The sequence below is a fragment of the Dryobates pubescens genome, chromosome Z (genome assembly GCF_014839835.1).
Source record: "Dryobates pubescens isolate bDryPub1 chromosome Z, bDryPub1.pri, whole genome shotgun sequence".
Taxonomy (NCBI): domain Eukaryota; kingdom Metazoa; phylum Chordata; class Aves; order Piciformes; family Picidae; genus Dryobates; species Dryobates pubescens.
In genome coordinates this window covers 111,295,154-111,310,497 of record NC_071657.1, presented here as the reverse complement: position 1 = coordinate 111,310,497, position 15,344 = coordinate 111,295,154, and the positions used below count along the sequence as shown (strand labels likewise).

Here is a 15,344-nt window from a genome sequence, read left to right as displayed (position 1 = left end):
AAAAATAATCTTGGCTGGCATGTTATTGTGAAGTCTGTAACAGGAATTCAGGGCAAAGCTCACAAATATTCTGACTTGTTACACAGACAAAATCCCTCTCACTAAAAAGATAGTTTGCCTGGTAGTAGATAACTAAAACCAAGATAGTTTTATTTTGTTATGTTCTCCTCTAGACAAAATCTGCTGAAGGAACACAGACATAAAACAAGATTTGCAGTGGAATACCAACCATGGATAAAGCAGACCTCAGGATCTGCAAGGCAGTATTCATCTTAGCCATAGCTGTGGTTTTCTGGCTTATTCTTTAATGAAAAAAGTGTCATAATGATAAACCAAATCTACATTCCTTGTGCATAAATATCTCCATGGGTTTCACTTCAGGAATTTAGCCCTCTGTGTGTGTATGTACTATTAAGTTCCATTAGCAAATTAAATATGTATTAAACAGGAGACACGACTTATGGACTGTTTTTCTTTTGTAAATTTGCCAGTTTAGTTTGGCAAACTGAGTGTTCTGACACAAGCCAGACTGGATCAACAGAAGCATCAGTTAACCAGAAGACCATGCAGTGTCTACAGAAAGACACATTGGAAAAGGTCAAATACTTCAAGCCTGGACTCTAGCAGAAAAAGGAGAGTAAGATGGAGCAAATAAGTCAGGACTGTGAATTAAAGGTGGTTGAAATAAAGTGGTTAATAGAAGAATCTGGCCCACAAATTTTGAGAAACTCAATCTCTGGCTGGTTTCAGTAATCATCACACGTGAAAACCCATTGTAACTGGATTTATTATTTATTTATTTATTAAGAGATGGTGTATTTTACACTGATAGTTTTGGTCAACTACAACACTCAATGAATGTGGGAAGCAAGCACCAATAGCAAAATCAATGAACTCTTTAATACCTTCCAGATTCCATAATCTTCTCTGAATCTACCTCACAACATTTTATAGACAATGCTGCAATAATGTGCAGTGGTTAGCTTTATAGGGTTCACAGAATCACAGAATTGTCAGAGTTGGAAGAAACCTCAAAGATCATCTAGTTTCACCCTCCCTGCCATGGGCAGGGATACCATTCACTAAATCCACATCCAACTGGGCCTTAAAAACATTCAGGGATGGGTTTTAGTCATTTCTGTGCAGAACAACAGGCATAACTACAGCTGAGGATATGTCAAAAGGAAGTAAGAAAATGCCCTCTGAGCAATTATTGACGAAACGGTACTTGGCTCCAATAATTGGTGGAGTAATGTTACCATCTTTGCAATAAAAGTAACTGGGGAAATCATAAAGGTAGCAAAAACATGCCTTTACATGCAGGCAACTATTGCTTGTCTGCATAGGTCATAGATATATCAACATTTAATAAGAACAACAATAAAAAAAGGAAAATAATCAGGGTATGCATCAACTTACTGAAAACATTCATCATTTTCCTCTTGTTATTGCAATGCAATCTCTGTTGTAAATCTTGGTTTATTTTAGCCTTGACTGGCCATCTCTCTTGCCAGCATGACTGATCGACACTTAACAGAATTGATGGATATCAATGCCCTTCTGGCAGTGTGCCCTGTCACTGCTGTTTCTGTCTTTCAGCCATAGTCTCTGGCTGGATACTGAAAAAATCACCGGATGGTAAACACTTTGAAACTAATTAATTTGAGGAAGTGGAATACTTAATTTGTATTGATTGTGCAAATGCCATTGCTTTGCTCTTCCAGAGTCCTTTCCAGAATGTCATCTTTCACTGGGGTGAAATATATAAGTTGGAATAAACAACAGAGGAGCTGTAGAGTTTATTTAGGTTTTCACCTTTTAATTGTGATGTAATTCAATCTTAACTAAATTAGTAGCGAATGAGAATTCATCAGCTCTCAAGGACATTTTTCTCCTCAACCTATATTCTCAACCTGATTACTCATAGGGAAAAACCTGATTTTACCTCATTTATAATACACTTCTTGGAAAATACTTAGGCCTGGTCTTTTGGGCGATAGACTCTGGAAATGTGGTCATCTGCAAAAGTCAGTAATGGATCAGTATGAGAGTTACTGGCTTAAAACCCAGGATAAATGTCTGAATCATAGAGAAAGAAATGGGATTTAGCTTTTTGTTGACTTTAAATTGCATGTTCACAGAAAACCTCACCACTGTTACCTTCAGCATTGCTGAATAGTCTAAAGAGTCACAGAAAGTTAAATCAAATATATATGTTTTTCCCTGCACAACTACACCTGGTCCTTTTAAGTTACACTGTGGAGACTTATGAACAGTGAAGATGATGATGTAATTTACTCTTGGCCATAATAAACCTTAGAATCAAATGGCATTTTTCTTGAATATTAGAAAGAAAGGAAAGCATCAATCACCATGTGAAGATGTCAATGTTTAAAACTTTGCATTAGGAAAATCCTATCAGGCTTGTTTTAAACCAAGTAGCTGTGTGCTAGCTGAATTTCTTTTAGTTTATGTAAGTTTTACATTTGTGTAACACTGACTTCAGCAGACACTTGCTGCAGTCACAAGGGGTAGAATAACACCTATGCAAGTTCAAACCAAGAAAGGTGAAAAAATTACAAAGGTTTTTGACAGCTATATAATATGAAAAATTGTCATATACACATGACAGCGATGCAATTCTAGCCAGGAGAGATCTAAGACAAGTTAAGCAATCAATCATATGCATCACTTGCTATTCAGCAAGTCAACATTCAACATCTGAATCAGTCATTACAATGTAAAGAAAATTAGTAAAGTCTCTAACAAAATGCAAATAAGTTAACTGGAGGACAATACAGTCAAATTCTAGAACTTGTCAGGAAGCCAGAAGAGTTATTTTGACAAAACTGCTTGGGGTGGGTTTATGTCTTCTTTTTATATTTAGCAAAATAAAAATAAAATTTTAAATATTGAGATCTTTAGTCTTGAGCATTGCAAGCTTTTAAAAATATTCTACAATACACATGTGTATTTATAGTTAACAAGGAAAAATGTATGATGAAGAACAAAATGCAGTCCATGCTCTGACACTTCATTATACTGCTACTCAAATTAACTCCTCTTGGTTTTAGTGACAGTTTTTTTCCAAATAAGTTCAAAGAAACTGGGGCAAAACTAGCTGGCAAGGTATTCAGTTGTTGGTTTTATTTTCCTTGAATTTGTTACCTGTTAATTTTTACTATTATAGAGTATCAGCCTGCTTCTGAATCCACCTGGTGTAAATGAACGTGAAAAATAGTGGGACTACTAAGATATATGTGATGATATTCTGTAAAATCATAAATACTGCTATTAGGTACATCCTTGATTTTTAGCAAAAGAGAGGATGCTATGTTACTCATCAGCTGGAGTAATGGTGTCCTTACTGAAAGCCAAAATGTCATAGCTAGTAAATGCACTGTTAAGCAAATCCTAGACATCTAGGCATCTCTTTTGAGAGAATAAATACACGTTAGCTTACATGTATGGAAGAGCTAACACAAACATTAGATTCCTGAAGGTCTGACCAGGACTGCTAGCCCTCAGCCACTGGATTGTGATGTATTTGCTCCCTTTCTCATATGTCCTCATGGGTGCTGGATGAGGAGCTGCACTGACATTGATGGAACTTCTGCTTCTAAACCTGTGTGTTTGCCTCCGTACATCATCACAAGGTCAGGGCTTGAAGCATGTAGGATTTTTCATCACAGGGAAAGTTTCTTATCAATGACTTACTAGTACAGACATGCCTCAAAATGATTGAGAAGGTTTGGCTTTGGTCCCATTATGAATGTAGATGGACAGGAATAAAGAAAACAAAAGTTTATATTAATATAATCTGTATTATCTTATGGAAAAAATATTTTAAAGTGGTTTCAGGAAAATGTGAATGTCTTTGCTAATGTTTGTGTATAGCTAAGAGAATTCTGAGTATCCTTATGCTTAAATCCTGTCCTTGGCAAGCACAATGGCTCTGTGAGGAGTATGAGAACAAGAAAATTATTCTTGAGTTTAAATAGAAGCAAAATTACCTTCTCTATTTTTATTCTTGTGATGGATAAATACACAATTCCAAGCAAGGGAACAATATACTGCCTCTGTCAGTATGATGCAAAGATAATGTGTGTAAGAATAGATTGTACGTGTTACTTTATCTCATTGAGTAGTCATTCTTATCCCCTTTCTCAAAACTTAACAGATCTGTATGAAATAATTTTGCCTGCTGGAAGTAGGAGATTTTGTGTTTAAATGTGTTTTTTGTTTGTTTGTGGCTTTTTGTCTTGTTCTTATCAGTTGGTTCTCCACAGGTTTACCATTGTAAATCTCATTGACTGAACTTTGTCCAATAGCTGATGAGTTACATGGATAGAATTTTACCATCTAAAGACTCATACAGTCTTTTAATTGATTTCACTGATGTTTCAACCTTTGTTTGTGCAGAGCTGAAGCTCACAAGCAGTTTGGGTTTGGGTGCTTGAAATAAAAACATTCATGGGCCCAGGTACACAACACTTTCACTGTTTTCTACTCTATGTAAGTATCATTTCCCAAAATGAAATCTGCACAAGTCAAAATATAAGTGTGTATTTTATATGACCATATTAACAATGAAAGTATTATTATTTTTTCTTACAGAAATGTTGGAATCCAACAATATAATCAGTTTCAATGGATTAGCTAATAGCTCCAGTTACCATACTTTCCTCTTGGACGAAGAACGCAGTCGGCTGTATGTTGGAGCAAAGGATCACATATTTTCTTTCAACCTGGTTAACATAAGGGAATATCAAAAGGTACAATTCATTCATGTTTTGTACAGTGTAAATATATCCTTCTAAAGTTGCAGAATCATTATTACTCAAACTACACTGGGTAATGTATGAGTTAGTAGTAAGTATTTGATTGTGAGGAATACTATTATCACAAAAACATAGGCAGACTATTAAGAGAAATTTATAGTTAGCCTGTAATCTATGACTGTATAATCTACAACATCTTTTTCTTAGACTGAAAAATTAAATAACTGGATAATTCAGCCATTTCCCAAATGAGACATACTTTCATGTTTACTGCTAAAAAACCCAAGAAACTATTATGACAGTTTACACACACACACACAAAGTCTTAATATGCTGTATTTGTTTACAGGTAAAAAGAAGCTGTTTAGGAGTCCAAGTGTTGATCTGTCCTTTAACCCAGCACCTGTAGGCCCTTTGCTTCTGTTGCTTTCAAACCAAAACTGATTCAGTATTAATAAAAGCTTAATAGATCTACAAAATCTTGCCATTCTTGATGGAGAATGTATTTTTCCAGTAAAAGCTGATGACAGATTAACAGACAGTTTAGTGGTGTTCTTTTGTTGGAGTCTAAGTAAATAATTCAATTTTTCATTTCTTTTAATAAGACAAAATGCTAAGAAGGTAGTGAATGGGATAGAAGTTTCATTTGTTATGTTAAATATTTTGATAGCACACTTTAAAATACAGAGAGTACCCTTTTATGAGCGATATATTGCTTCAATACCCAGGAATGTATTTTTTTTTCGTAGTGTTCCTGACCTTTTGCCCATTTGATGATTAGCTTCCTAAGATGATAGCCATAAGTACCTCATGCTTTCTGTTCAGTGGGAAGACAGGCTATTCATTTGTATTCTCTATGGAAAAAGGATAAAAAGAAAACTGGGTATTTTCTTTCCTATTCTCTTCAGAGCAGCTATAAAGGAAACTAGCTATTTATTTGAATTCTCTGAGGGACTGATAGCTTAATGTGCAAAACATATGGAATAATTAACAGAAAGAAGGTGTTTCCATTGCAGAAAACAGTTCTTCAGAATGGGAGGAATTGTATCTTACATACTTACATATTCCTTTAGAGCACTATTTGAAATTATATACAAAGATAGCTCTATTAACTAAAGGATTGATCCTGGTAACAGGGAATTGAATGTTGGCACAGACTTAAAGAACAGATTCACACTTTAGGTTTAAAAGTAGACAAGGCACTTAAATAATTTGGGAATCTGCTTATAAAGACAGGACAATCATGAAGAAACTTGAATTGAAAATATAATGCAGCTAGTGTTGTCCTTGAGCTCAAACTTCACCAGTTGTTGATTCCACAATGTAAAAAAGAACAAAGGTTTCTGTCTGTATGTTGCTAGCAACATATGTCTCCAAACAAGCAGAACTCAAAAACCAGACTTTCCTGTCTATTAAAATGGTTCAATATAACTGACTTTTAAACCAAATGAGAGGAAAATAGTGTGCTGTGAGAATAAGGAAGAAGAACATCTAGCCGTTTATTTTATCAAGTAGAAACTGGGTTTGAATCATACAGAAATCTTTGCCTAAAACTTGAACTGAACTTGAACTGGTCCTTTTGGGAGATCTCTGAAATTTTGTTAATGTTTTTCAACCTAGTAAATTTAAAATTTCTCATCTCTGCACACTTTAAGCTGAGAATAGAAACAGGAAGAAGTGGGAATCCTTTGAGAGAGAGCATGCTCATAAAATTTTCAGCCTGATCTTATAGACTTAAGCTGTTTGATTGTTGTTTTAATTTTATTTTAAAGAAATTTTTTAATTTAAAAATATTGTTACAAACTGTGTTTTCAAATGTTATAAATAACATCTTCTTTGACTTCCTCTGCCATCCACATTCAGTCTTTTTCCTTTTCTTTCTGAGTAGTTTGCCTTTTGCTTTCTTTTAACAAACTATATTGAACATTGAGGATGTAATCCAGACTTATGGCCATTCATATTGCATTATCTGAGGCTCCCAAATGAATAGCCTGGCATTTTATGGGAAGATCATGTTTTATTCTATATGTAATTCCTAAAAGCTTTTTGAAAAACATGAATAATTGACTGTGAGGGTCTCTGGATTTTCTCTGTATGAGGTGAGATCCATTTTCTGCTAAGCAAACATTATAGTAAACCTAGGATTAGGTTTACTTGTATTAGGATAGCTCTATAGGAACAGCATAAACATTTCTATTTTGATGGTGTGATGCTTTTCAAATACCATGGCCTTTTTTTTTTTTTTTTTTTCCCTGAAGAGGCAAATATCTTTGTTCTGATACTGTAACTCTAACATGAGATCACATTTCACATAGGTCCAACTTATCAGATTTAAAACAGTGAAAGAACACTCACTTAATGGAGAGTCAAGCCTCTTATCATTAGGAACCTTGGCTGCCGAGATTCACAACACAGACTATATTTCAAGATTGTTTTTACTATGATGTCTGTTACCCTTATTTTGCTGCTATCATATTTTTTTGGTGTCAAATTTTATGGAAGAAAAAGGAAGAAGGAAAAGAATAGGGAAAAGAGAAACTGGTTGAAGACACTGAGAATTTGGTGTGCAATTTGTGATTATTGAAGCATGAAATAACACAACGTGATTTTTATTCTGTGTCTTTAGATTGTTTGGCCTGTATCTCATTCCCGAAGGGATGAGTGCAAGTGGGCTGGAAAAGATATTGTGGTAAGTACAAATCTCTCTTAACTTTTTTTTTTTTTTTCTTTTATAAAACATAGTGAATATTTTATTATGACTTATTGTGTTAATCCTTAAAGTATTTTTCCTCCTCTGGAAGGTCACACGTCTGATCATAACACCAGTTTTGAGTTATTTCAGCCTTCTTATTTGAGATAATGAAATACTGTCTTCATGACCGAGAGTTTAAATATATATGTGGAAATAAAGCAAATTAAAATGAAATTTATCTGCAAGAAACAAACAAGAAAGAGAAGGGAGGAGAAACATCAGAATGAAAAATACTAACTCTTATATACTTACATACTTCTGTACTTGTCTCCTGATCTCAGGGCATATAATTTGACCTGCTCCAGGTCGAAGTCCTACGATGAATTCCAAGAAGTGCTTTCTCTTTGTGGCTTCTCACTGGAGTGAGTCAGTTTCTCTGGGCAAGACTGAGGTCAAAGTGTTTTTAACATTCTGCATCAGTTTTGATGCCTCAGGAAAGACACTGTTACACTAGGCATGATTTTCTGTACAATTTCCCTCATTCTTGTGTACACCTCATTGCTGTAGCTATGAAGTAAGAGAGACACAGCCAGTAGCTCGCAATAATAATCATTCCACACTTAATAATAACTGTCTTCCTTATAAGAACAATATGGGAAATGGGAAGACAAGGCTGAAGATGGGGAAAAAAAGATAAAAAATACATTCATGCAATAAGCCAAACAAATACTTGCATAGTACAGCCAAATGGGAAATCATTCTGGTTGCCAAGGTATAACTGAGAGTGGAACTTGGCCCCGTGTGTATATGCTATTGGCCTGATTTTCAGAGATGATTCTGTAAAATATTCATAACTGCAATCATATGCCTCTAGAGAGATTCATCTGAATAATTTCCTAGGTCATAATAAAAATAGTTTCATCAGTCTTTACCTAGGCCGTAGAGGATGGTTGTCTTCATAAAAAGCCATTTGGGAATGGTAGAGGTGGATTAGGTAAAAAATAAGAAATATGGGCTATATATATGTGATGGGACAGCTGAAGTGCCAGGTACATGGTCTATTTCACTATACAGAAATAATACATTTAAATTAATCCATACATTGCAAGATGAGGATTAGAATAACTAAAAGTCAAGGTTAAGGAAAAACAGGGCTAGTGTTAAATGTCTGAACAAATTAACTAACCTTGCAGTTTGATATTATATTAGATATTTTGATATTACATTGAATAGCTTCTTACAGCTAGGGTTGAAACCCAGGAAATTAATAAGAAATTCAGCACTTGAGAGTATACTCTTTTTTTTTTTTTAATAAGTACCTTTTAGAAATTCACAATAGTAAGAAATTGTACATTTTATATATATGTATATATATAAAATCCTTTTGGTGTAAATGGAGACACTATTATTCTGGAGTGAGCCAGAAAATGTAGGTCTTCATTCTCTGACAATTTGTGTTGTAACTTTTATTTGCCCTGATTCCTCTTATATTAGGGCAGCTACACCTGCTGTGAGATCCCACCTTGAATAATGTATCTGGTTCTGGTGTCCCCATTATAAGAAGGACACAACTGTTCAGAGGAGGGCCACAAAGATGATCCAGGGGCTGGAACAGTCCTGCTACAAGCATATGTTGAGGGAGCTGCCGTTGTTCACCTTAAAGAAGAGAAGATTCCAGGGGGGGACTTTATAGCTGCCTTCCAATGCCTGAAGGGATCCTACAGGAAGACTGCAGAGGGAGTTTTCATGAGGGTGTCTAGCAATAGTACAAGGGGGAAGGGCTGAAGTGGAAGTTCTTTAGTATGAGGGTGGTAGGACTCTGGAATAGGCTGCCTAGGGAGGCTGTGGATACCTCCTCCATGGGAGTGTTCAAGGCCGGGTTGGATGAGGCCTTGAACAGTTAAGTCTAGTTGAGAGGCATCCCTGACCATTGCAGGGAGGTTGGAGTAGATGTTCTCTATGGTCCCTTCCGACATAAGCCATTCTATGATTCTATGGTCATGAGTAAAAAGTGAAGCAAATAACACACCCCATTGATGTGTGTGACCTTGGTGCATTAGCTGCTTGCTCTGATCCTGAACTTTAGTAGAAGCTTTCCTATGAACTGGTGGAAAAGAGTAAGGTAGAACAGGAGGACAGAGCTCAGGATACTATGCGGCCCAAACTAAGGATAACAGAAGTACAGCACAATGTTGCTAGAATCAGATAATTTGTTTTCATAAATGTTTTTGACATATGTGGGTTGTTGGGGGTATTTTTTTCATATTCTTTTTTTTTTTTTAGCTTTTAGAATTCTCTAGAAGTGTACATGAGAAATTAAAAAAAAAAAAAAAACCAAACCCAAAACCAACAACCTAAAAAAAGGCATTAAAAAAAAAGATAAATTAATAGGTGGGTCCAGGCAACTAAAAAGATGGAATATGTATCTTGATGCGTTCAGGTCATCATCTTTAAACATTTACAGCTACCTATTCTTGACATAAAACTGCATTACATCCAAAGTAATGTCACCTCTTTAACTTTAATTACAGATAAAGATTACAGATCATTTAAGAAACTCACTCCCTGATTTATTCCTTGAGGCCATTGTCAGTACCTTGGGACTGTGAAATGTAAAGGCCATAAAAATAACTCAACAGACTCTCATTAGAGGGAGGAAAAGAAATAGAGGACAAATAAAGTGGCATATAAAGCATGCTTGATTTAATATTGCTTTCAGCATGTACCAGTGCTAAGATATTAGATACTCTTCATTTGTGGAGGTTCAAAACTTTCTACATGACAGTCTATACTTTTACAATGAGGTCTTTTTAAAAATTGATTTTAATTATTGATCTCCAGGGGAATTCAGTGCTAAAAATGCAAGTCCTCACTAATAGGCCAGGTGCACTGCAGCAGCTGTAGCACAAGTATAACCCCAGCTCTGCCCCACTGCTAACCTCAGCTATGACCTCTGAGATTTCCTCTCATAATTATAAGAGGTAATTTACTGTCGTTTTCACTCCTTCAGAGGGATTCCTTATACTGACGCTGTCAGTCATGCCATTCTAGGCACAGAAGGTTTGTAGCTCAGGATGATCCATGTGGGATTTGAGGAGCATAGCTGACTTGGACTGTTCCTGCTCTCCTCATATGCCTTTGTTCCTTAAGCAGGGATTTTTACTTCTGCTTCTTAAAAGGGTTAGTATATGTTAATTAGTTAAGCTTTTCTCACTGTATGGATAGATAAACCATTTAAAGTATGCTTCAAATTATTTTATTTTTTTTTAATATGAGTAAGCTGAGAAGAGAGACTTAAAGACGCCCCCTGCTATACAGTACCTACTTTACAGCAGGACTTCTTTGATAGAAGCTGACACACTTTCTCACAAAATATACTTGTTTTTTCTAATAAAATTGTAATTACTGCTCCATGTAAGTACTAGTATTGCAATATATTTCCATTTTCTCAGTATAGAATAGCACAAGTATCACTAAAGTAACATTGGTCGTGGAAAATTAAAGCCTATAAATAACAAATAAGATGTTTGCTTATGCAATTCAACAAAATGAGCAATTCTGTGAGGAATTCTTGCTATTCTGGACTTCAGTCTCTCATTTGAGCTATTCTGATTGATGTTAAATCCCATGAATATTTCTCACAATTCTTGACCAGAGATTGGTAATGATCAAAGACAAAGTCTCTACCGAATATTTCTCAGCTTTTATACTAAACTTACAGTACAGACATACTGTTAGTCATATCGCTCACTAATGGTCCTCAGTATTTTCAATATTTTCATTTCAAGATCTCACAAGCTCCCAGCACCCAGTGGAAACACATGCAACCTCTACATGACATGTGGGTTCGATAATAATAACTGGAGGAAAAATAAAGGAAAAAAAAAAAAAGTGGCTACAATTCCATTCTGATGTTTCTGGGATATGATTGAGTGATTTACAAAAGTTTCCAGAAGCAGGTAGGAATAGGTTAGGGATAGTGTGTTGACTATTGAGCTCATCTAGCCCTTAAACTATTAATTTAGTATTGTTTTTGAAGTTTTGGCTGCTTTTTTATTTGTTGTATCTCCACACTAGATTTGGCTGAGGTACCATAGCAGTAGTTCACATAACACACAATCAGGGAATCTCTATGAAAGGGTATGATAGATAGATTTCTATGACTTGAAAGCTTTAAATATGTTTCCGAAGGGCACCTTAGGATGTTATTTCCAAGTGTGATTTGACTATCTAAATTTTTTTCAGCTACTTTTAAAGATACGAGCTCATGAAATGGGCCCTTCTGGACTTGACATGTATAAATCATTAATATTTCAGTGGGTACTTTAACAAAGCTAACAGGACAAGCTACATGATGACGTATACACATTTTTCATGTTTCTTCTGGTGAAAACTAAATGCTAACATACAAACAGATAAAAGGAGTACCAAACAGGTCTATACAGAGTTATATTTCCTGCTGTTTCCCTTAACAGCTAAACTGTATCAGCACAACTGTGTGTGCATTAGCACCAATTGTATTATAATTTATAGGAAATAGACATCTACTTGGGCTATTTAATTACTATCAGAATTTACCTTGTTATTAACTCTTATTTGAAACAACTGTAAATGACTTCTTTATACTTCACAGTTCTCTTGGTGGTGATCTGGGATCACTTTACATAAGAAACATATTCCCACTCAAGACGAAGGAGGCATCTTTACAGTACACAGGGTATAGGTATACTCAGTGCATACTTCTTTGCATTTAAAGGTGGCTGGCACTGAATTTATGGTTTGTTCATGCAGGTAGAATCACATGGCTATAATTTAATTCACCATCTCATTTGTTATGATAATACTTAATTTAGGCCAAAATGTTTATATGTCATCTTGGTTTATGCTTCCTTTAATGCTTTCCAGCCCCTCCCTAAGTCATAGGAAGATTTGGTAGTCATAGATTCATCAATGTGCAGCAATTAAATCTGGAAAGAAAGAATAAGGAAAAAATAAGAAGAGAATTCTATATAACTTAACAAGTGTCCTTCAACCGTATCTGGTGATACTTTGAAAAAAAGCAAAGTTGGCCATAAAGGAGCACTATTGTTTTTAACTCATTTTATTACTATTGTTGCCTTAAGGAAAACAGAAGAACATGAAGGCAGAAAGTAGAACTAATTATTTTCATCTGTTATTGTAAACAAAGATCTGAAGAGAGAATCTGAGAATTAAATACACAATGTTGGCTAGATCTAGAAAGCCTGCTTCTAAATTCATCTGACAGGCACAAGTTTTCCAGTCAAATTGCATCTGGGCCTTTGGGTGTACCAAAGAGAACTTCATCCCTCTCTGTCAGGATTTGTCCTTTGGAGGATATCTACAGGCAGGTTTCCAGCTTTTCAGTCACCAATCCTCACCACCATTCCCATTTTTCTGGCTTGCTGCTTCTGGCATAGCACTGAAATCCTTTAACAGAGCATAAAGACCCAGGATTCCCACACATCCTGGGGAAAAAGGAAAGTTGAATGAATGTCCCCTGGGATTAGGAAGGGATAATGTGAGCAAAAATCAAAAGCAATGGGCCTACAGTGAGGTTAGAGACAGAATTTACTCTCAGTGTTACCTAGTACAAGAAGAAGTGTTACTTTTTGAGCCATTTATAGTATAAATAATGTCACTGTATATCCTGTTCAACTCTATCAGCTGTCCCAGTTAGAATGCTGGGTATATTAGCTTGAGGGCTGTTCACTCCTTAATCTTGTCCATGATATCTGATGTGGGCCTGATTTCCTATTGAAATTCCTATTTCCTATTCCTATTCCTATTTGGGAGGTGTGCGAGGCATTTTGTTCATATTCTGTTCCTTCAATATTGGTGTTGTGTTAAGCTGCTTTGTATTGCCTATAAACAAAAAAGCAATCATATAGGGAAAAAAATATATTTAAAACACACCTACAGCACCTTCACTTAGAGGTAGATAAAGAATACATAGAATAAACCAGGTTGGAAGAGACCTTCAAGATCATCGTGTCCAACCCATCAACCAATCCAACACCACCTAAACAACTAACCCAGGTGAACTGAGCTTGATAAAAAGGAAGTATTGGGATTTTTCAAAGTCCTGTGGAGCTCTCTAACAGAATATTCCTCCCTGGGAAATTGTGGTTATGCCATCGCCAGCTCTTGGATGTACCCCCACAACACAATTACCAGCATAAAGCCTTATTTATGGCTCTTACCTCAGCTGATGAACCCACAGCTTGTGTTCATTTAGGCATTTGCATATATTTCTTTATATGAACTGACCAAGGCAAATCAGTTACTGTAAGGCAATAACTTGTGTACTTACACAGAGGAAGAATTAAGCTGGCAATTGTTCTGATTTTCATATTTTACCCACTTATGTGTCATGGGAAGTCATGTAAGTTTTTCAGTATGGGGAACAATTTGATACAGATCAAGGAGAAAAGTAATTTTCCAGTTTGGGGCTTATTTTTCTGTTTATAGGTGTGACTATAGAAATTTGCTTCTGAAGGAAACTTAATGTTTGGCAGATTTAATGGATTCTTGCAGAAATTTTTTCTTTGTTGGGTTTGAAATACAAAGTCAAGGAGAAATAAAGGGAAATTCATCCCCAAATTATGGGGTTTAATTTTCTTTAAATAGTTGTTCCTTATGAGCTCTAGTTTGGCCTTGGCAAAGTCTGATAATTACGTGTATTTATGGCTATGTTACTTGATAATGATTCTTCAGAATGATGTTGGGTAATTCTTTGTTATGATTTACTGCATCCCAGGAAGGACAAATTGTTTTTATATGTCTTTCCAGAGAAACACATTCACTGAATGACTAGTTCCTATTTTCCTTAATTTCTTTCACAGCTTCAGTCTGAAGCTAATGAAGTCAGAGAAAAGCCTTTTCTTTGGTACCAGTCTTTTTTTTTTTTTTTATAATTTTATTTTTCTGAATTTGCAGCACATTCTGCTTTAGCAAGCAAACTGGAGTGGATTTTTGGTTAGGTTTAGTTTGGGGGATTTTGTGTTGCTTTAATAAAGAAAAGCCTATCTAAGAAGTTAAGGATAGGTCTGCTCTGAAAGATGCTTCACAGTTCCTCTGAACTTGAGATGTGGTCACTATGTCACTATTAAATTAGTGCACAACATTTTTATGTTTTTTTTACTGTAGTGCTGTTACTTAACCCAAAAATAGCTTTATCAAATTCCTCCCTGTTAGACATTGTTCTAAAAGATTGCCTTTTTACTTTTATAATAAGTTAAAAAGGAAACCAAAACCCACAACCTTTTACAAGTAGAAAAGGTTTTGTGTTCTGAAGGTGGTGGAAAATAAAAGTAAGAACAATAAATAAAGGGAGAATATATATCTATCTCTCTTGGTTTTGTTTTCAGTTTGTTCTTTTTATGACTGAGAGATATGATCTGTGTCAACTCAAATAATGCATTGATCTAGTTTTACTTTGGCAATTCCTTCTTGATTAACTTGTTCCAAAACTTCAGGTTATTATGCATGTATCATAAATATAAAAAACCAACAACAACCAAACTCAAACAAACAAACAAAACCCCAAACTGAAACAACTCCAGAAAACCCAACTAACGTAACCCCTTAAAACCGCTCAGCAAACTAACTCTCAGTTCAACATTTTACCTTTGATGCCATTTTTTTAATCAGTGAAAATTTTATGCTTCTGTCATTTAAGGTTTCTCTGTTCAGCATTTCCCTGTGGTGTTAAAATAGTTTTAATATCCATGCACAAATTTCCAGGTTTCTGCAGTAAGGCACACTTTACATTCTAGTTTACAGAGTATGTTTATTTACAGGCACACATATTGCTAAGCAACTGTCCCTTATAGATGAAACGACCTTTTGCT

General features: G+C 35.3%; 1 protein-coding gene across 1 annotated transcript in view; it reads left to right on the top strand.

The window, feature by feature from the left end:
- The window catches only part of SEMA3A (semaphorin 3A), a 166,331-nt gene that overhangs the window by 43,716 nt on the left and 107,271 nt on the right, over positions 1-15,344 (top strand). Inside the window, exons 2-3 of the mRNA XM_054178150.1 lie at positions 4,618-4,775; positions 7,408-7,470. Of these exons, the coding sequence (XP_054034125.1) occupies positions 4,618-4,775; positions 7,408-7,470 (221 nt within the window). The remainder of the gene's footprint in view (positions 1-4,617; positions 4,776-7,407; positions 7,471-15,344) is intronic.